Source organism: Parambassis ranga, chromosome 7 (genome assembly GCF_900634625.1).
Source record: "Parambassis ranga chromosome 7, fParRan2.1, whole genome shotgun sequence".
Classification (NCBI taxonomy): Eukaryota; Metazoa; Chordata; class Actinopteri; family Ambassidae; genus Parambassis; species Parambassis ranga.
This window is the reverse complement of record NC_041028.1, coordinates 14,757,464-14,780,430: the sequence shown is the minus strand read 5'-3', so window position 1 is coordinate 14,780,430 and position 22,967 is coordinate 14,757,464. Positions and strand designations below refer to the sequence as shown.

Below are 22,967 nucleotides of genomic sequence, written 5' to 3'. Positions count from 1 at the left end.
ACAGGGTTCTCTTTCATAGCATTCGTTTCGTGTCTCACTATGGGAGAACGCCCCCTGCGTGATCCCGACAGAAGCTTTAATTACACTACACCAGCCCTTGGGGCTGGTATCAGTGACGTCTATGTCAGGAGGGACCGCCCTCCTCCTATATAATAGGCTGACATAGCTTCAGTCGCCATTCAAACACCTCTTCTCGCTTCTCACAGAAGCCTGATGACAACTGTGTTACTGGGTGCCTAGCTAAACTGCCCACTGATTCGAGTGAAAACTCGGTCACCGGGCGCTTGGTCCCACACGACACGGTTGCTTCACAGCTGAAGAATAGTAGAAATACTATTCCACGCTATCGGTGAAAGTAGAAATACTCTTGCCTCAAGTAGCAATACTTGTCACAGCCGAAGTAGCGATACTTCTGCTAACAGCGGGTGCGTTAGCATCGTCTGTAGGTAGCAATACCACTATACAGCTTACGCTAATAATACCCACAGCAGGTAGCGATACCTCATCACAGGCTAGCCAGGAAAATAGCCATATTTCCCTGAACACAACCAGTAGCTGCACAAGCTAACGCTAGCGCCCTTGAACCCTATGCTAGTCATGGCCACGGCTAACAACCCCGCTGCTAGCTCGCCAGGCTAGTTTGTCCGGCGGTGACCCACTGCTGTCGGAGACAGCCTCGCCGCAAGGCGGGGTGGATATGTCGGGTGGGGCGGCTGAAGCGCTGCCGCCCGGGCTGAGTTGGGCAGACGCAGTTAACCAGACTGCAGACTCCTGTTTCCCGTCAGAGGAGGGATGGGAGAGCCTTATCCGTGTCGACCCGAGACGAGACGCTGATGACGAGGAGGGAGAGTCTGCCGACTCCGAGCTCCTGTTATCAGACGGTGACGAAGAAGAAACTAACTTCAGCGTCACCGGCGGGGCTGCAAAGCCGGGCGTCGCGATGGGAGAAATCCCTTCGGCGCTTTCTCCCCTGGATCTCGACATGCAGGACATGTGCAAACGTGCCGCTGTAAGGCTCAACATCCCGTGGCCCACGGTTCAAGCCGAGGAAGTCAGGTCTCGCTTTGATGGCAAGAAGCTGCCCAAAGCAAAGAAGACGGGGAAACAAGTGCTGCCAATTTTCCCAGAGCTGCTTGATGAGATAGCGGCTACGTGGAAAGCTAAACCATACAGCGAGAAACACCCCATCTCGGGGAGCTCCCTGTTGGATTGCGAGGGGATGGAGGCTAACGGCATCCGCCAAATACCTCCCATTGAGCCGCTGGTAGCGACACACCTTCACCCGAAGACGTCCCTGTCCTCCTCGGTTTCATCTTTTCCCTCCAAGACAGACCGCTTTCAGTCCAGCCTCACTGACAAGTGTTATAAGGCGGCGGCTCTGTCGACCAGGGCTCTCAACGCCTCCTCTATCCTGACGGCCACCAGGCGGAATTAGAGGAGGACATGACGGCTAAACCAGATAACTCCCTGTGGGAAGAAATCTGCGTCATTACGGACCACGTCCTTCGCCTCCACAAGGTGGCTATCCAAGCCACGGGAAGAGCCATGGGTCTTATGGTCCTGCAAGAGAGAGCGCGCTGGCTGGGGCTCACCAACCTCACGACTAAGGAGAAAGAGGAGCTCCTCGACACTCCGGTCGTCCCTCATGGGCTCTTCGGCTCGGCTGTTGCCTCCATGCAGAAGAGATGTGAGGAGAAAAAGAGAGATGATGAGGCGCTGAAACTTTGCCTGCCGAGGAGGGCTCCACCTGTTACTCCCGGCACTTCGCGTCGGTCATATGCTCAGGCTGTCTCTCACCCGGCTCCTGCTTATCGGATCCCCAAGGTGTCCAAGACGCAGGCAGCCCCTCCAGCCCCTAAAAGCGCCGGCAACCCATGGGCTAGGAAGCAGTCTCCCCATGCTCGGCAAGCCGCTCCACCACCTCAACCCGCTACCGCGACGGTGAGGAAGAGGAAGCGGCAGGCCTGACCGCTTCTCCCCAGGTGGAGGGCCGACCCAGGCTGCCCCCCCAACGGGTCGCCCTGCCCTTCTCCAGCTCAGTTCCAGAGCGGGTTCTGCGGGACGTTGCCCGCATAGAGTGCAGCACTTGGGCCGGTGTTCACGTTCGAGTGCCCAACAAACACAGACAGCATTCTCAGTGTTGCACAAGCACTTCTGTCTTGCACTCTGTAATAAAACAGTCCAATGCGCATCCAGGCAGAGAGCCGAGGGCGCTGTTGACTATGACTATGAAAAAAATGCAGAAAAAAGATATGTTAAGACACACAACTATCTTCTCTGCTATAACACAGCCCGCGGGGACCAACATCCCCGCGGCTGTGACGCGGTCCGCCCGGGCACCTCCATGCAGCAGGCAGGAGTCACCGGGGCGGATGGGCGTTGGGTGTTACGCACCTCGACCTCAAGAGGGCGCCAACGTACCACATATGACAGAGTTGCCGGTCAGCCCGCTTTCTCTGCACACAGAGAATTGGGCGGCCTGCACACGGTCAGAATGGGTGTTGAGAACCGTTCAGAAGGGTTACAGACTTCAATTCAGAGCCGTTCCACCTCATTTCAAAGGGATGATTTTTTCTCATGCTCAGGGAGAATCCGCAAACATTCTCCTAGAGGAAATTTCCACTCTGAGGGAGAAAGGAGCAATAAGAGTTGTCCCGCCCGAGGAGGCCCACAGCGGGTTCTACTCGAGGTATTTCCTGGTTCCAAAAAAGGGGGGGCAGGGGATGAGGGCCATCCTGGACCTCAGAGCCCTGAACCACTATTTAAGGAAATACAAATTCAGGATGCTGACACACGCCTCTCTGCTGCGTTTCGTGCGGGCAGGCGATTGGTTCACATCTGTCGACCTGAGGGATGCATATTTCCACATTCCAGTGTATCCTCCACACTGGAAGTTTCTCAGGTTTGCCTTCCGAGGGACAGCATACGAGTTCATGGTGCTGCCGTTCGGCCTGTCATTGAGTCCCAGAGTGTTTGTGAAATGCACAGAGGCAGCTGTAGCCCCACTCAGGGAGAGAGGCATCCGCGTGGCCACTTACATAGACGACTGGCTTGTCGCAGCCTCTACACCCCGAGAGGCGGCCCACCATACAGATGTTCTCAGGGAACATCTGGTGAGTTTGGGGTTTCGCCTGAATATGGAAAAAAGCATGTTGACACCTTCTCAGTGCATCACCTTCATAGGCCTGACTTTGGACTCTCTCCAAGGCAGAGTTTTCCTGTCTCAGGACAGGGTGGTGGCAATGAAAGGATGCCTTGCACTGTTTCACAGGGGCAACACAGTCACACTCAGACAGTGTCAGAGGCTGTTAGGCCTGATGGCCTCGTCTGTGGTGGTGATACCCCTGGGACGCCTGTACATGAGAGGGCCTCAGCGTTGGGTAGCCTCCCTTGGCCTAGATCCTCTCCGAGATGGTCATCGACGGGTGAGGGTTTCTGTGGACTGCTCACTGGCTCTGCGCCAGTGGAAGAGCCCAGGGTTTCTGACCCAGGGGGCTACCATGGGAACTGTTTCGGCCAGGAAGGTGATCTCTACAGATGCCTCTCTCACAGGCTGGGGTGCTACACACGAAGGGAGGACAGTGAACGGGAAGTGGGGCCCTCACATGCGCTTCACCCACATAAACTGTCTGGAGCTGATTGCTGTTCATTTGGCTCTAAAACATTTCCTCCCCTGGCTGCGGGGACACCATGTCCTAGTGAGGACAGACAACTCCACCGTGGTAGCCTACATCAACAGGCAGGGAGGCTTGAGATCTCTGCGGTTGCATGCGCTGGCACACAGACTGATAGTCTGGAGCAATGTGCACTTTCAGTCACTGAGAGCGACTCATGTTCCAGGCGTACTGAATTGCGGGGCGGACCTACTCTCCAGGGGGATCCCTCTATATGCAGACTGGAGACTTCACCCAGAAGTGGTGAAGCAGATTTGGCTGCGGTATGGACGGGCGGCAGTGGACCTTTATGCGTCAGCGGAGAATGCCCAGTGTCCGCTGTTCTTCTCCCTGCACGACCGAGTGGCTCCGCTGGGGATCGATGCACTGGCACACGAGTGGCCACGTGCTCTCCTGTATGCTTTTCCCCCAGTGGCTCTCATCCCTCCAACTCTGGCCAGAGTGAGGGAGAAGGGGCTGGTCGTAATCCTGGTGGCTCCGCACTGGCCAGCGAAACACTGGATGGCGGAGATTTACCAGCTTCTGGCGGGCACGCCTTGGCAGCTGCCATTACGCAGGGACCTGCTATCCCAGGCACGAGGGGAAATATTTCACCCTCACCCAGAGAGGCTGGCTCTGTGGGCCTGGCCCGTGAGTGGTTTAACCTGAACTCAACAGGACTCCCAAACAGTGTCATTGAGACTATTCAATGTGCTAGGGCCTCATCGACTAGGAAGTTGTATGGGCTTAAGTGGCAAGTGTTTGAGAGCTGGTGCTCGGAGTCCCAGGCCATTCCTTTTCAGTGTTCTGTGGGGGTGATTTTATCCTTTCTGCAGGACCTCATTGAGAAGGAAAAATCTTTTTCAACCATCAAGGTGTACCTGGCGGCAATCTCTGCTTGCCATGTTGGTTTTGATGGTAAATCTGTGGGTCGACACCCTCTGGTGTGTCAGTTCATGAAAGGTGCACGACGTAAATTGCCGGTATCTAGGTCTCTTACGCCGTCATGGGACCTGCCCACGGTGCTGGATGCTCTTTCTGGTCCACCTTTTGAACCACTGGATCAGGTGGACTTGAAGGTGGTATCTCTTAAGACAGCGCTGCTCCTGGCCTTGGCCTCGGCTAAGCGCGTCGGTGAGGTTCATGCCCTGTCTGTGCACGAGGCTTGTACCCATTTTTCACCAGGGGGCGAGAGGGTCAGTATGCAGCCTAACCCAGCCTTTATCCCAAAGGTGGTTGGGTCTCTCTCCCCAATAGAGCTGGTTGCTTTTTATCCACCGCCTTACTCCTCTGAGGAGCATCGGCGTCTGCATACGCTGTGTCCGGTCCGTGCACTAAGGACCTATCTGGACAGGACTCAGGGTGTTAGGCAGAGTGACCAGTTGTTTGTGTCCTGGGCTAAGCCATGTGTGGGCAAGCCAGTCTCAAAACAGCGGCTTTCCCACTGGATTGTGGAGGCTATTGCTCTGGCTTACACGACCAAAGGTCTTCCGCCTCCTGCTGGTCTGCGTGCGCACTCCACTAGGGGCCTTGCTGCTTCCTGGGCTCTCTTTAAGGGGGTTTCAGCCCAGGAAATTTGTGCAGCTGCAAGTTGGGCTTCACCCCACACTTTTGCTAGGTTTTACAAGTTGGATGTTACAGTTCCAACCCTGGCACATTCAGTTCTTGGGGTAGGGTTTTCACGGGGTACAACCCACTCTTCGTGAGGCCCCTCTGGGACAGTTGTCATTTTTACAGGCATGTCTGGCAATCCGGGAGTCAGTATTTCTCCCATAGTGAGACACGAAACGAATGCTATGAAAGAGAACTGGAGGTTATGGCTATAACCATGGTTCTCTGATTAGCATGAGTGAGTGTCTCACCAGACCACCCTCCTTGCTATGGAAGCGAGGAAGAGGTGAGCTTGTTTGAATGGCGACTGAAGCTATGTCAGCCTATTATATAGGAGGAGGGCGGTCCCTCCTGACATAGACGTCACTGATACCAGCCCCAAGGGCTGGTGTAGTGTAATTAAAGCTTCTGTCGGGATCACGCAGGGGGCGTTCTCCCATAGTGAGACACTCACTCATGCTAATCAGAGAACCATGGTTATAGCCATAACCTCCAGTTAGACTCAAGCAGTCCTTTGTGCATCAATCAGTTATAAAATAAAGTGTATCCCAAAATAAATTCACTTTGAAGGAACTTAAAATACAGCTTCTCTGTGTGGAAATGCTCCTGTTGGTTTCTGTGTGGTCTCCATCTTTTTGTAATGATGCAAATGAAACTTCCTTAAAACAAGAAACATTTCAGGCACACCTTCTAAATATAGTCAGGAAGTGGAAAGTATTACAGTATTGTATAAAAAAAAATATAACCACACACCAATGCTTATTTGATAAGCTTATGATGAAGCTTGTGGTTATGCCCTCTTTATTCTGCAGTCAGTGTGCCACTCCCATTACTTTTCACACAGCAGATAATTTTCAAAATAATAAAAATTTTCAAAAGTCTCAGCACTTTTAACCAGCACGTTAAACAGGCTGGTTGAAATGGGCTTTGTGTTAACAAGCTAGCATCATTTATCATTTTGAGGATGTGGCCTGGTAGTTAAATAAAACCCAACTGAAGCCACAAGTTGACGACTTAACTCTTATCACACATGAGCAGCCCTGGTGTTGCACCATATTCTGTGAGTTCACCTGTAGTCAGACCTGCATGTTGACAGTATTTGTGTAATTACTCTCAGTACCACAAGGGGGATGCAACCATTCCACAGTGTAGTTTTTTTTTTCGCTTTCATAAAAAAGCAACCAGTGACTCACGCACCTGTCCAGATCCCAGCATGTTGTTTTTACGAGGATCCTTCTTTTCTTTCCCAAGTGGCTTAAAAGAGACTCGACACACTTCCCTGCTCTCCCAGAGCAGCAGGAGCTGCTCCCTGTGGGGTCCGAAGCATCAGATCTATTTATATGACCTTTGAGCATGAGACTAATGCACCTCCATTACCAGTGGCCATTCATTATTCAGCAGCTGCTCACCTGCAGCTAAATGGATGATAAAATTAGAAAGTGGTACAAGGTTTTGTTGAGTCAGTGAAAATACTGTCTTTCACTGTGCTTATGATGCATCATGTTTATCAGTTTAATTGGCCTGTAAATCAACTCCATAGTTACTCATTCTCTAATGGAGAGAACTTTAATGTTATCTTTGCATGTTTGTTCTCAGTGCTTCCTGTACTTACCACTGAGGTCAGTGTTTACATGGGCTGTGGTTTCTGTCTGTTGTTATCAAAACACAAGAACAAGAGAGGAGAACCAGCTGAGAAAAATACTGTCTTTATATTTTAATGAGATAATTTGTAAATACATCTTCATGTATCACTCCAAAAGGCCACTAAGTTTATTATTGCAATATATCTAATAAAATTAAATCAAGTTTTTTTCTGTTTTTCAGCGGACTATCACAGCAACAACTACACAGTGACCAACGGCTGGAAGATCCACAACACAGCTAAAAACAAGTGGTTTGTCTGCATGGCCAAACATGCAGAGGACAAGCAGAAATGGCTGGATGCCATCTTGAAGGAACGAGAACAGAGAGAGAGTAAGTAACGCTTTCTAAAGGCCACATATGTTGCTTCGTGTAGGCCCCAAAATCTGGACAGCATGGACATCTTTTTTTGTTTTATCTTCGTCTTTTGTGCAGTTTTTTTGTAAGGCGTTAATTGACATTTGCAACACTGAGCTGTTCTTCCTCTAAGCTAGAAATCACCTGTCAGTCCCAATCGTGCGTTCATTGCTGTGATGTTTAGGTGCCAGTTTTGGTCTTTGCAATGTTGATTTTGCGTTTCTGCTTTTGCCGCACATGCTTGTGTCACCTTATATGCTGAAGCTATCACTGCCCCTCAGCTGGTGCACCTTAATGAATGTGGATGCACTTTTGACCAGGATACAATGTTTGTGTCCTACAGCTATGTCTCACCTTGAACAAGCTGCCAGCCTTTGTTTATAAAATAAAGGCCTAGGTGACATGACGTGTGTGTGTGTGTGTGTGTGTGTGGCTGGCCTAGATGACCCCTGCCACCGTGGCTGTTTAGTGCTCTGTTTTTCCCATTCAAAACACCTAGCAAACAAAGAGTCTCATTCTGCAATTGTTTCATTCAAAAACAGCAAAATGCTAAAAATAGCAGAAGAAAGTGAAGTCACTGTCTACTACTTTATTCGACTACTTTTAGACGTTTGTGCCTGGTATCAGTTTCAGCCTGATGTGAAATGAATAAGTGGCTGTGGAATTATATTCAGATCAATGTGCTGATTAAGCCTCCTCAACAACATTAGTGGTAAATAGAAGCTCAAGAAGCACTTGGGCTAAGTTGAGATCAGTGATGTAAACTGATATTCTTGCAGCTTCTTCATTTGCTTTCCTTTCAACTTCCCCCTTTTGCCTCAAAATGCACCTGTTTTGTTCTTGCCATCTGTCTTTGTTACGTCCTGTGCTCTAGACAGTATTAAAGGCTTTGACCAGATTTGTGGCCAGCACACAACAGGCCACCTGATAGCATTGATGGCTAAAGGTAAAAAAAAAACAGGATCTTCAATAACTGTCCTAAACATGATTTAGCTGGATGCTAAGTATGGGCCTGCTTTGTCTCTGAGGACAAATGTCAACATATATGTTAGCGTTCTGTAAATTTGGACCTTGTTTAAGTAACTGTTCGCAGCAGGGTTGTGATCCTTTGATGAAAGGCTTCCAGAGTACAGATAAGTACGGAGGAGTGCGCTCCAGCTTGTGGTGTTGAGTTTCAAGCCGGCGGAAATCGACCTGAGGCGAACAGATGCCAGATCAGTCACAGTGCCCAGTTTCCCCACTCTCCTCACTTCTACTACCATCTCTACTCTGCTTACCTCCCTCTCAGCCTCTTTACTCCCATCTAGACTGCAACATGTTTTTCTGCAATAAATCCTGCCAGTGATTCTTTTAACCTCTGTCCCTGCATGCATTATTACTTTTCCTGACACGCCTTATTTAATGTGACTTTTTCTGAGTAGTGCTGTGATTTTTCTTTCTTTCTTTCTTTGCCCCCCTTGGACATGCGGCTCCTCTCAGTCCTCCCAGAAGACTTCCACTGCCAGCTGGAAGTGTTGTGTCTTACCACAGAAGTTCATGGAGAGTGAGATAATGTGATAAGGTTTTATCTTGTGCCAGGGAGCGCAGGAAGATGAGGAGGGCAGAGCAAAAGACGGACTCCGACAGCTGGACCAGAAGCTGTGGGGGCTCTCCGTCTGTTGTTCAATGACACTCATTGTTTAAGTCCACTCCAGCTGCTGCCAAATGTAATATAACCCCACCTCCATCACAGGCTGCTGGAGATCCCTGAAGGCTCAATGAGAAAATTGGATTCAACAACAAGTTTTAACTTTTTACATTGTTTGTCCCTCCCCCGCTCCCTTTTTAGCTCCTCAAACCCTGTCGCTCAGCTTTCAGGTGGTGCCCAGTAAATTTCAGACTTTTAGATTGCCAGCAGGAAAAGGAAAGACATAACAAAAACAAAATTATTTTTGGTCCCATTTTGTGACACTTTACAGGCAACATTAATTAATTACTTTGTTTAAAAATTAAATGGCAAATAATGAGCTGGATATCAAAGCATTCTGGCTAATTATTTGCAATTTATTTACTTATTAGAAAGCTTCTAATAAAGGATATCATTTAAATGTAGAATCGACTAAAAAAAGTAACATATTTTTTTAGTTAAAACACAGATTTACCAAAACTGATGCATATTTCAAATGTGTAATGGAAGAAACAACAAAACACAGATCAGCCATAATGACAATATCAAGTGAATAACACTGTTACAACCTGTCAGCGGGTCAGTTAACAGAAATTACTACAGTTCATCACCCTTGTCAATCCACTTGAGAATATGAGTGAAATATGATTGATCATCCAGTCAGTAATGCTCATCAGGTGACTGTGTACACCAGGACCCTAAGAGAACACCTTGTTTTTTTCCCTGCAGGTGTCAGAAATATTAAAGCACCCTGTAACTTGTTGAACGCTGTCGTTTATAGCCGGGTTTTGCAGCCTTTCAGCAGAGTTAAGCAGATTATGAAGTCACAGAGCACCAATGTTGAGCTGTTCAAGTCAGAACATCTCACAGTGCAGTTCAGAAGTTCAATAAACCCCAGGCTGAGGCTAAGCAGCTCACTGACGAGGTTTTATTGGGTCAGCAGGCCTTACAATGGGCTCTCACATGTTCTGCTTTACAATAGAGGAATAACAGTCACAGAAGCACGATCAAGATCACGCTGCCCTCCTGAACTCACTCAAAACAACTTGCCTACCAGAGATTAACATCTGGGTTTGTTTCAGACTCAGGCCGCCACGCTCTGTTTCTGGCTTTATTCCATCTGCACAATACCAGAACACAAGCAGGCTGTCCAGGCAAAGGGTCGTTTGTCTCTTCTAACAACACCATGACGTGCATTTTGGCTTTGATACATGTCGATAACTGTGGAGATTTCTGCGTCTGCTGTATTGTTCTTGGCTCAAATTGTGTTTTTTCATTCATTTCCCTTCCCATGTTCGTATTGTCTCTCTCTCTCTCTATTGGTGGGGACTGCATTAAATGTGACAAATCCTCTTGGATCTCTGTTTTTGCTTTCAGGCCTCAAGCTGGGAATGGAGCGGGACGCTTATGTTATGATTGCAGAGAAGGGGGAGAAGCTCTACCACATGATGATGACCAAAAGTCGGCACTTAATCAAGGATAGGCGCAAGAAGCTCAGCATCGTGCCCAAGTGCTTCATGGGAAAGTGAGTTGCTTTGACTCCTTGGTGCCTGCTCCCTTTAGGTTCCAGGAATGTGACTGCAATGTTGTTCTGTTCACATGGGGATCCTTACAAATTGTTGTTACGTAAGATCAGCAGGCTTTCAAAAGAGCTGGTATCCAGTCTCTCCAAGTCTTGGCAAAATGCCTGAACTGCTTTATCCCCTATGTCCTCTTGTCCTGTAATGAGGCCCCCCTCACAGTCTCCTCTCACGGGGTATAGAAAGAGCCAAGTTGCTCCCCACACATCCTCATATCATCTAACACACAGGACTGTCATTAGCAGAGGACCTTTAGCTGAGTCTCTCCAGCAGGCCATTTCCCCTTTCTGTCCCATTGATGTTCAAGTGCAGTGAAGAGGCCGTGCTTAGGTTTCATCCTACATACACGCCAGTGTTTGTGAGATCCTGAGCAGCAATTAAAATTCTCTCCAGCACCATTTTTTGAGAAACAAAGAAATAAAACAAAGCAAGAGTACGATGGGGACTCGACTCCTCTTGTAAAGTGAACCCAGGGACCATTAAAGTGTGCAACACTGCCAACCTGGCTTCTCAGTATATTACACGTCATTAAATACATCCCTTATGTTTTTTTTGTTCTAGAGGTAAATGTAGTGGATGAAAACAGTTTTGACTACTATCACATCAGCACACTGCCAAGAAGTGAATTTAATGAGCTGCTCAAAAATGTATTGGAGACGGGTTCCATCTCGCCTGCGTGTCATATTATAAAGCTTGTCTGGATGTTTTCTTCTCTCCCTCCGCTGGTCCTCCCTCTGGAACCGGAGAAATACATCCACCACATTGTACGTGTGTTTAGCCAACTCTGCTCTTCCTCACAGGGACACAGTGTTTTCTCCTCCACATACTTGCCGGTCAAAGTTCGGAGAACAGTAGCTGTTGAGCTGCTGCTTTAAATCTCAGTGATTTTACAGTTTTTCCTTCTGACAGTCCAGTGTTAGTCACACACAATCCCTTCTTTGCCTCGACCATGTGTTATCAGCGTTGTCTGTCCGCCTCTACCACTCACTCTTGCAAGTCTCCCACTTTCCTCTCTTTATCGCTCATTCATATCCTGGCGATGAGTGCAACCTGCATTAGCTCTGCATTTGTCTTTCTGATGAAATTAGTGACATGCACACGTTAAGTGCTTATTGCATTAAACTGAAATGCTGACTGCCGGTTTGATAGTACTCTGCTCTCTTGATAGCATAATTCCATCAAGTGTCTGCAGTCCACACCGGAAAATAGCAGCACTTTATATTTTTTTATTGTTTTGTGCTCAGGTTTAAGGAGAGTCACAATTTTAGGGTAATTCCAGCACTTTGCTGGTATTCTCACTATTCTAGGGTGTAAATGAAGCTCAGGGACATAGTGAAGTTTTGACTGATTGTGCTAGACATGCACTCCACAGTTTGCAGACTATGGTGTTTGTAGTGGCAGTTTTTTTCTGGAATGACCACTGTCAGTCAAATGAGAGAAGAAATTTTACACCAAAGCACTTTTTTTCCAGAAGAAAAATACCATTCTTAAAGATGAAAGATCTGCTTTTGACAGAGAGGAGGAAAGCTAATGGCGCTAGCTAATGTTATTTTGTGTCCTGGGATCAGCACACACACGAGCAATGAAGGATAATAACAGTAAAAACAAACACTTTTGGTGGACCGCAGTCAAATGCCCCATTTTGTGGTTCCCTGTTGTATATTGGATACATTCCAAACATTTTTGTCCCTGTTAAATATTTAAGAGTGCAAAAATTATGTCACTACATTCCTGGCTTACAGTACTTCCACTAGATGTCTCCTTCTGTTCTAGTCATTTTGAGGATTCTAAGCATGTTGTGAGTTGTTTTCTTCTCACAATACTTAAAGCAAATGGAGCTGGAACAAATTAAGATAAATGGGGAGTGGTGGTAAAATCTTAATTGATGTTTAAAATGACATTTTCTTTTCTCTTGGTGAAGTTTAATGGGTTGTGGCATTGTGAAGTCACTGTTTGAAGAGTAGTGGTGCAGTCTTTTCTAAAACAGGGTAAATATGTATGGAGTCATCTCACAGCTGGATAATACAGACATTAACAGACAGTAGACAGTAACAGTACTACTGAGATGCAGATACACAACTTTGTTTTTTTTTTTTTAGAAAAATGTTGACAAGCTCAACAGATCATCTGTTGATACCCGCTCAAATGCATTATCATTGTCTCACTGTTCATTGTTCCTGCTCATCATATTCATTCAGCTCTGTGTCCAAAATTAACCTGACTCTTACATAATATTCACACACACACACACACACACACGCACACACACACACACACACACACACACACACACCCCTCACATTCACTTTCCTCCTGTCAGTGTCAATTAACAGCCACCGGCACAGACAAGAGCACAGAGAGGGATGATGAACACACACACTCTCTAGCCTTTGGGACTGACCCTAAGCCACAGACTCACACAACATGTTCGAGCATGCACCTTATGGGCAACAATGCCATTAATTAGACAAAATATTCATTTTATGCTGTGGGCAAGTCTCTGTGGTTGTACATGATCACACACACACACACACAGCAATTATGACAGCTCTTTTTAAATAACTTCTTGCATATGTAGCTACATTTCTAGCATGTGGGGTACCTCAAGGTTCAATTCTGGGACTCCTCCTAATCAGCCTTCCTATACTCTCTTTTTTAAATTATGCAGAAAGAACAAAAGAACACAATTGCTTACCACCATGCAGATAACACACAATTGTACATTCAACCCCATTGCTTCCATTAATGTCAAATAAATGAGGACAAATATTGATGAACATTAGTGCATATCTTAAGTCCTTCACTTTAAAACCCAACGTCCTCTTAGATCATCAGGATCAGCTAATCACACGCTAAGTTTAAAACAAAATAAGATAAAGATGTGTTCAGTTCCTATTTTAAAAATAGGATAAAGACTTTTATGTTTCCCACTGCTTTTAATTACATCGAACTATTTACTAGAATGTTTGTGATGCGCTGTTATTTTTTTTTCTGTACAACACTTGAGCTGCCTCTGTATAATGTACCTTACCTCGTACCCTGACTGCATACATACACATGATACCACCAGCACACTTTGTACTGTATGCTTGACATTTACACATGCTATGCTATCAGACATATCATGACTGAAAAGCAAATCCACACATAAGGACAGATTTCTCACACACATGCTTCAAAATGATTTCCATGCTGATGTTTTCAGTCTCAGAATTAAAACCACAGGCACACATGCACCAGCTCTTCACTGTTCATAGTTATCCGTGGAAGTGATTTTACTCGGCAGCACGAAAGGCGAAGAAAGGGAGAATGTAATTTTCTCCTTCAAACATTTGCTCAGCACACACTGGGTGTGAAGACAAGTGCTGACGTGCCTATGTTTGGATGGTTAACACTTGTATCCAAGTAGATATGAGTGAACTCTAAATACAGCATGTGGTAAAATAGTGTAATGTCTTTCATTCTGAAAAGTGTGTACACCCTCCGCATACAGAGCAATGCCACAGTGTTGGTTAGGTTGCATTGCGTAATGTCCCAAGAGGACACCGAAGCTACAGAGGGTTTACATTTCACCGGCGGTCACATGGAAAAGTAAACAACATGCATGCATGAGTACATATATACAGACAGTGGCTACTGCTGGGAATAAAATAATCAAAACATCCAAGCTCACATTAACTTCATCACCTGTGATCACAATGTTTAACCGAACCCGTCATATTTTCCCTCAATACCTGCTGACTTTATTAATGATGCCACCTATTAGTGAGAGGCCAATATAGTTACATTAAAGTTGAATGTGTAACAGGTGCTCTGCTTCATTCCCTTTCTTCCACAGTTCCTTGTGTGTGTTTATTTAGGAAACATATTGCATGAGCCCGCAAGCATATGAAGTCTCACAGTTGGAAAAAAAGCAAACAAAAAATATGTTTATCTTTAAACGTTTGATGCTCTGTGTGAAATCTCTGTGTCTCTGCTGTGTTGTGTCCTCAGTGAGTTCGTGTCATGGCTGATAGAGAGCGGAGAGATCAGCAAACCTGAAGAGGGGGTAAACCTGGGACAAGCCTTGCTTGAAAATGGCATCATTCACCACGGTGAGACAAAATACAGTCAATATGTCTGTGTGTTTACTTCAATTTGTTAAACACTGATCCTCTCCTACTAGTTTGTATTCTTTATTCTTGTCATATTGATATTCTTGACTCCTTCGATTCCACCGTTACAGCCTCTTTTCTGATTTTGTCTTTAGGGTGACACACACACAGGTTCGCTAACCTGAATTATGCATTAGGAAATAAAACCAACACACACACGCAAACAACCATAAATAATGTATGAAGTCAGTTGTCCAGGATGCAGTTGCTGAAGGGGCTCTTGTACATAGTGAATGCAAACTGCTGTCGTTATTTATACCCACCAAAATTTGCTGTTCATATTCCTTAATACCTGTGGAAAATCCCCAGAAATCCGCCTGCATGGTTGCCTACGACCGCAGAGAGATACAGTAATGACATGCAGGGCTCTGTGGGGGAAAGCAATAAGGCTTTGTGGGCAAAAGACATTCAGTCCTTGCAGGGAGGACGTAGGTGTCACCAGTCAGTTATTGAAAAGGATTTAGAGAGGTAATGTAACAAACTGTCAATGTCCATCTATCAGGTGGACACACTTCAACTACCCCCCCCCTCCCGCAACAATAATTCAACCGTCATCTCACATTTGAGAGTGTGCAGGGCTGATTTGGCGGTGCATTCTTTTGCTTTTATGAGGGCATTTTAAGTCTAGACTGAGAAAACCAGCAGCTTGTTTGAATACATGCCAGCTTGTTGTGGTGAAACCGCCTCAGTTTGGCAGATTTCACATTTCATCCGTTTGTGTATGTGTCAGTCGTTTTTCATTTCATCTGTGATTATAAATAAGAGCCTGCTTTGGAAGTTTTGTGTTCATAAATGTAAGTTGCGAGGTTTTATAGGAATTGGCATCTGTTTGCTATGTTAAATATTTGAATGTCATTCCTTACTCAACCAAGATATACATTTATAATTCCAGCTTAACATTTCTTACCCCCAAAACTCCTTCAGAAGTCTTGTGTATGTGCCAGCTGAGTCGTACCCTTGGCATGTCAAATCTAGAAAGAGGAAAAAATGATTTCACCCAAACTCTGACGATTGATTTTCAGCTTCTTATACATATTGAATAAAGAGACTGGCATCGTATTGTTATCCAGTGACATCAGTCTTTTTCAGGTTAACTTGTCAGTTATTTTTGAAGATAATATGAGCTCTATTTCAGTTTAAAGAGTTATTCCACAGCCACGGTGAATAAGAACAGAAGACACTTGAACCCTGAATAATACCGGAGCCCAGCTGAGGTGACGTTTTCTCTTTCTGGTGATATTTCAGTGTCTGATAAGCACCAGTTCAAGAATGAGCAGGTGTTGTACCGCTTCCGTTATGATGATGGCACCTACAAGGCCCGCAGTGAGATGGAGGACATCATATCTAAGGTAATCACAGTTCCACCTGTGATTGTGTATTTATTGTTACAGATGAGTTTGTTGCTGAAAGAGTCAATTTTAGAAAATGTAGCACATTTATCATTTGACATTAGACCTATATTAAATGAACTGCTACAGCAATGACATCATCATCACAGTCAGAATGGCAACCAATGAGCTGCTTCTTCAGAATTTAACAGCACACGTCTGCACCTTGCTTTGAGAGGGAGCACCCTCTTCCGGTGCTAAATTACTAACATAAAAATAATCTAAAGTTTCTCTAATGCCCTGCCTTGTTCTCAGATCGCATACACAGACTCTGGTTGTGAAACTTCTATCCAAAAATCGTGCCTCAGGGCATCTTTTTTTCCCCTCTCTGAACGCTCACACAACACTCTCTCTTGTTCTGAAGCCACGCTTTTGTGTGTGTTTACTCAAGGTTTGTGTGATTTATGACTCAGTTTTTCTCCTCTTTCAGGGCGTCAGGCTGTACTGCCGCCTGCACAGCCTCCACACGCCTGTCATCAAGTAAGTACCTGCCCTTCTCCTTCCCCCCCATATGCTAATATCCCCCGTTCTCCAGGTGCACATATGCATATTCATGAATGAAGGGTTCTCACTAGCCCTGCATCACCTTCCTCTCTAATGACTGAACAAACAGTAGCACTGCCAGACATGACAGCCCTCCAACCCCTTTCCTTTCCAGCTTTGACACATACAGCGAGGTCTGAGCTGCTGTAGCTTCATGCTGTCAGGATTCAGTGCAGTGTGAAGATGTCAGGGTTTCATGACTGAAGGTTTACATGAGGAAAAAAAGGATGAACAGAAATGTATTATTTCTCTTTTAATCTTAACAGTGTACAAGTAGGAGCTTAAATCATGACTTACTTATGCTCTGTCTCACTTTCATACACACAGATGTCCCCGGCTTCATGCAGGGGTAAAATGATTATGTAGATATGAAACATTTTTCTTAAACTATATCCAGTTGCTGTATAAACATTCAGACTATTAGCACCAACGTCAATTCATCACAGAGCAAACTGAAATGTTTAGCTGTCAAAGCTCACCTGAACCTCATCTCAAAGGGCTCCATCAGTCACCCCTAATCTCTACTAAATGACCTCCAATGGACAAGTCTAGTGGCACTTGAAAGCTGGATTTAGAGGCAGCCCTCTCACATTTTCTGTAATAAGTCATTTCATCATGGCAGAAAGCAGCAGAAATACAGAATACTAGTGTTAGGAGTAGCTTTTAGTCAATCAAAGGATTCCAAATAGGAGGCAAGTCCCTGAGTTTTAATCAAGGATGTGGGTTTGAACAAGTCCAAGGCGAGAGCAGCACATGCATCATATTTGTATCTGTAACGTGATGCTAATCTCTAAATCTTATCATACACCGAACATCACAGCACCCCCAGTTGAATGATGACTGATGTGGGGGTTGTTTTGCTGCTACATGCACAGTGAACGTTTGTCCTAAAGAAAGATGGTCATGTTGACATTTTAATGTTTAATGGGAGAAAAACCGGCAGCCATGGCACCAAATTCTGGGTCTTGGAGTGGTCCTGTGAAAACCCAGATCTCTGTCCCATTGAGAATCAGTGGTGGCTGCTCAAGGTTAAAGTCTGTACTTGAAAAGCCATGTAATTCAGATGAGACGGAGCAATTTGTCAAGGAGAAGGAATGGGCTGAGAGCCCTCAGGAGTCATGTGCCAACCTGTTTAGGAGTTAGAGGCTCCTGTCAGTCGTGAGTCAGAAAGGTTGCAGGAGGGCCAATAATTCTGGCCTCATCATTTTTTTTTCATCATCACCAATATGTGGTAATCACAATACCCCCCCCCCCAGTCCCCCCAGCCCCTTCTGTTATATATTTTTCCTCCTTCATCTCTCTGTCTCTTCCTCCATCACTCACACACTGATTGAAGTGCTCAGGGTTGCTGTCAGTGCAAACAAAGAGCTTTTGGGGCCATTAACATACAAAGGCGATCCCTCCGCCTGCCAGCCACTTATTATGTAACAGGGGCTTACTTTTTTTAAATCCATCACTAAATTGCCATTGTAAGTAGCAACCGTTAATTATAATATTTGAGTGATGGATGTGTTGCATTTATCAACCATATATAGTCATAAATTTTGCCTCTGTGTTATTGAACTTTTGCCAAGTGACAGAAGCCTGTCAGATTTTGTGACAATAGGATAGAATCTGATAAAATCAGTCCTTATAATGCCACAAATGGTGATATTGATGCTCTGCCTGATCAGCATGTGTCGTTTTACAATATGTGGGATAGCTGCAGCTCACGCCTTACAACACTGAGAAGTGGAAGCAAACACAAGATACCATTTCAGCTTCAAACAAAGAAAACAGAGCGACACAGTCGGAGTCAGCCCTTATGCCAACAGATGTACATAACACACACACACACACTGATGGGAACAAAGGGGTTTTGTTGCACTTGTTATGTGTGAAGCCACTGACTGTGCCTTTTAGTGCAGCCTGCAGTGAAGAGTAAATTTAGTGAAACCTTTTGTTGATCCTGTAGGGACAGAGATCACCATCTGAAAACCTTTAAGTCTGTGGTGCCTGCTAGCAAACTGGTGGACTGGCTCCTCTTGCAGGTAAAAACAGAATATGTTCTTGCACTCTAATATTGTTATTGATATGTTTTGTGTGTAATTTCACTAGTTTGTTGTTAGTTACTCTTTGAGAATATTGAGAGGGTTGACAGTAACTGCTGTAATCTTCTGGACAGATTTGTTTTATAGATATCAATAAAGGTACTTGTAAAACAGGTTAGTTTAACTCTGCTGATGATTTGTTGATGTGATAATATGTTTCTGTTTGTATTTTATATATTAATAAAGGTACTGGTAAAACTGTAGTTTGCCAGTTAGTAAAAGCTATTTAATGTTTAAAATGGTCATAATATTTTTTTGTGAAACTGTGTGTGTGTTTTTAAAAAAGTAACCCTGTCTCTCTCATGTTAATATGCCATTTACTGAAATAGATCTGTGCAGATTGACATGTGCTGGTCAGAGATGACCATCTTAACTCCAGTGAAGGTGTACACAGGCGGTGTCTCTGACTGTGTGCGTCATCTGTTTGGTTTCCCAGGGAGACTGCTCGACCCGTGAAGATGCTGTGATGCTGGGTGTGGGGCTCTGCAACAGTGGCTTCATGCATCACGGTTAGTTAAAGTCTACACACACACACACCTTTTTTTGTCAGTCTGTTAACGTGCAGTGTTTTCTTTTGCAACAGCTCTGGCTTAAATGTTGCTAAGGCTGTTGCTCGATTGCATCATCGTGCCCTTTTTTTGGCCCTCAGCCTGTCCTTCTCTCAACCCGCAAAAATTTAATATTGGTTTTTTTCTCTCTCGTGCTGTACTTGGTTGAAAAAGGGGGCATCATAAATTTGCATAGCCAGTCTAAATGTTCAAACCTCACTGACCACATTGTAGTGGAGCAGCTCTGAATCCAGCCCAGCATGTTGAACGTAAACAGCTTTAGCAGTGTACCCTAACCAGAGCTGTTTGGCTTTGCTACATGGCTGTCTGGGTCAGTCTGCTGAACCATGACTGCTGTTTTAAGGCCTAAAACTGGAGTGGACATCATCATCTTGGGCAAAGTGTATTAACTGTAATGTGAGAAGCACATAGTTAGTGTTGAAACACTGAGGAAGTAACATGATGCTTCCTGATATATACAGTGAAGTAGACTGAAATGTAATCTCTATCCTATGCATTCTGTTGTAGATTCAGGTTCATGAAGTTTTTGTGCTCTTTTTATTCACTCACTCCCAGACACACACTGCCTTTTATTGTTGCCTCATGGGCACTCACACATGCTGCCATCGCCATCTGTTTGAAGGTGTCACCTACTCTCTGTTTTCTCTGCCCTTTTTCGGGACAGTGACCTCTCTGTACTCAGCCTGTCTGCACTCGTCACCTCTGCTCACTCTCCCTCTTTAGTTCTTAGTCAGCACATCTGCTCCTCACCTGGTTCCCCTTTGAACTCTTCTTCTTGTTTTGATCTGGTCTGTGTAGTTTTTTTGGTTTCTATGCCTTTCATTTGTCCTTACCTGATATATCCTTCATCTACACTGTCTGTCGTGCACATCTGTTGGATTCTGCTGCACAGTCACATGGACAAAAATGAGTCCTATGGACTAAAATGTCCTTCAGCAGACAGATTCCTTAATTAAGGAAACTTTTCTGGATATTTTGTGTGTATCCTCGAAGCACCTAAATCCTCAGTGGACATACAAAGATCTTACAGCACTACAGTGCTGATGGTGCTATAGTCTTGTCTGGCCTTTGAAGATTCCCACTTGTTAGGACCAGCCCTCACAGGGAGGCCTCCTGGAATTTGAAATAACTGGGTCAGACCATCTCCAAAAGAGTAGGTCTTTGGTCCAATATGCAGTGACTACTATAAGTAGTCCAAGGAAACACAACCAGTCAGCCAGGACCACAACTCAATAATTGTGTTTCCACCAGCCTTTTATACATATTTTGAAGTATTGTAAGTAAAAAAAAAGTTAGATGGAAATGCTGAAAAAGGAAAAAATACATCAAAAAAATAAATTTTTACACTTGGAGGTGGAAGCACATTTACAGAAGAAGATTGTGACTTAGTAAACATTAACCTCATGCATAGTTACAGTAAATACTAAGATAACTGCGTGTTTTCTTGAGCCCTAGCTTTTGTCAGCTGTTGGCTGATGTTTTAACACTGTGTGTGTCATTAAGGCATGACGGCTTCCGGACTGGCACTCCCCTTACTTCAATAGGTGGTGTATTTCAAGTTACTATACAGCCACAGCCTTCGTGACTCAGAGGAAATAACTCATGTTCAGGTTTCATTTGAGTTGGCATGAGGCCAGTGCAAGTGGGTGTGGCATTTGTGTGCGTGTGTGTGTAGCTTATTTGTAAAGGCTTTTGTTCATCTGTGTGTGCCAGATGCTCTCCAAATCTGTGAACAGCTGGGTACCTTTGCCTCTGTGTTTCCTGTACAGTGGTCTCATACACCTATGCACACGCAATCAGAAAGTATCCTCAGCAGGATGAATTGGGGATATTCTCTTGTCGTCTTTCGGGCACAATAAAATATCACATCATGGTTTCTTTTGGTCATTTTTGGCTCATCTCTGACACCAGCCATTTTTTGTGCTTAATCTTCAAACTCTTGTGACACAGTGAGTTTATTTCTTCTTCTTCTGAGTCAGCAAATAGTTTTTAAGTGTATCAAAGAGCATGTGTTAAAATGTGCTCCCTACCTGTGTGAAGTGCCCCATGTGTTGAAGTAAGGCTCAGTCTAACAGTGGGATTTCCAAACACGCTAAACAGACTGTTTTTTTAGTCCTCTAGAGAGTCCCCCTAACCCTGGCCTTCGCTGGCTGTGGTACAGCCCAGATGTGTTTTTGACTCCAGATGTTTCAGCGGCTAATTAACCATTAGCTTGTTTGTGTGAAGATGTCCATGCATTAAACTTCTTTTGATTCTTCACACTTGCGTGTGTCTCCGCACCTCTTTGATGTAGTTGCATATGACCTTCAGACACTTCGTATTTACAACACTATTAGTTGAACACAGCAGACCTTGGCTCAGCTATCATGTGTCATGTATCATGATCAAAGCTAAGTGTAAAAGCCTCCTTCAGTCAGACAGAGGTGTGATATACCACTGTTTTTCCCCCTCTTCAGTCTTGGAGAAGAGCGAGTTTAAAGATGAGTCCCAGTTCTTCCGTTTCTATGCTGACGAGGAAACTGAAGGAACCAGCACCAAGAGCAAGCAGCTCCAGAGGAATGACTTCAAACTCATTGAAAACATCATGGCCAAGTCTCTTGTGGTGAGCCACAACACTCATGTACATCATTCTGCATCTCCTCATTTACATGAATACACAGGTTGTGTTCAAGGAACTAATCTCACAATTATTTCTGTTTCCTTTTGCTGACAACAAGCAACACAAACCTTGGGAAATATATCTTTATTCACTACATTATAATGAATTAAAAAACACAGATGCATCATTTATCTGAAGACACAATATATGCATGGTTACAATGCTGCATGCTCAATGTTTGATGTAATTAGCATCACTATAGACAGTGAATACCACCCTCGCCTGATGACAATAAGCCTTTGAATTCACTCTGATCGTCATCTTAATGAGGGTTTTGTTGTGAATATATTCATAATATAATCACCTGTATTGGCTGGGATGAAGTCGCTGCTGTGCTGCTGCTGAGATGAGACATGAAAATAAGATGACAGAAACAATTTGTCAGGTAAACATCCTATAAATAAACCAAAGAATCCTGGTTTCATTAGGTTAAATGAGAACTGTAAAAAGAGACTAAGAAATAATCTGAGCCTTCACTGTCATTTAGATTTATTACTTCCTTATCTGCTAACACAGAATATAGTACAGTTTAATATAATGCAATACAACATTTTGCCTTTAAGGATCTTTTTAACTCCATATCTTTTTGCATGCTTTTTTTAATCTTCAGGTCATATAGCTAGTTAAATGTACTGTAGCTGACGATTTAGTATTTACTTAGGTAAATAAGGTCAGTGTTCTGAGCCAGTAGACGGTGGTTTCCAGAGGCCGAAATAGAAAGTGATCCGTTTAGTTAAGTCCATTATCTCAAGGGAAACCTAGCAGCATCACCAGCATCCCTTTTCCTATCTGTAAGCACGCTATCTGGCCTTCCACACAAAGTAGAAAGGCTTTTCCCCTTGATTAGCGGAACCAAATCCTCCCTCTTGCCTATTATTGAAGTGAAGTGCAGGAACTCTTTATTTACCGCCGTCATCTCCTCTGATATAACAGCAGAGATCCTCATCTTATCAGCACCGTGCAGCAGGAAGATGGCCCCTGCAGCTTAACTAATGGAAGCTGCTAATGTGCCTGGCGATGACAGTGTTTAAGTAAACCTCATCTCACAGGGGGATA

General features: G+C 44.7%; 1 protein-coding gene across 2 annotated transcripts in view; it reads left to right on the top strand.

The window, feature by feature from the left end:
• The window catches only part of prex1 (phosphatidylinositol-3,4,5-trisphosphate-dependent Rac exchange factor 1), a 71,729-nt gene that overhangs the window by 26,651 nt on the left and 22,111 nt on the right, over positions 1-22,967 (top strand). For both annotated transcript variants that reach the window (XM_028409144.1, XM_028409146.1), the window contains exons 9-16: positions 7,089-7,238; positions 10,306-10,453; positions 14,502-14,602; positions 15,908-16,011; positions 16,481-16,530; positions 18,548-18,623; positions 19,120-19,192; positions 21,709-21,854. In XM_028409144.1, the coding sequence (XP_028264945.1) occupies positions 7,089-7,238; positions 10,306-10,453; positions 14,502-14,602; positions 15,908-16,011; positions 16,481-16,530; positions 18,548-18,623; positions 19,120-19,192; positions 21,709-21,854 (848 nt within the window). The remainder of the gene's footprint in view (positions 1-7,088; positions 7,239-10,305; positions 10,454-14,501; positions 14,603-15,907; positions 16,012-16,480; positions 16,531-18,547; positions 18,624-19,119; positions 19,193-21,708; positions 21,855-22,967) is intronic.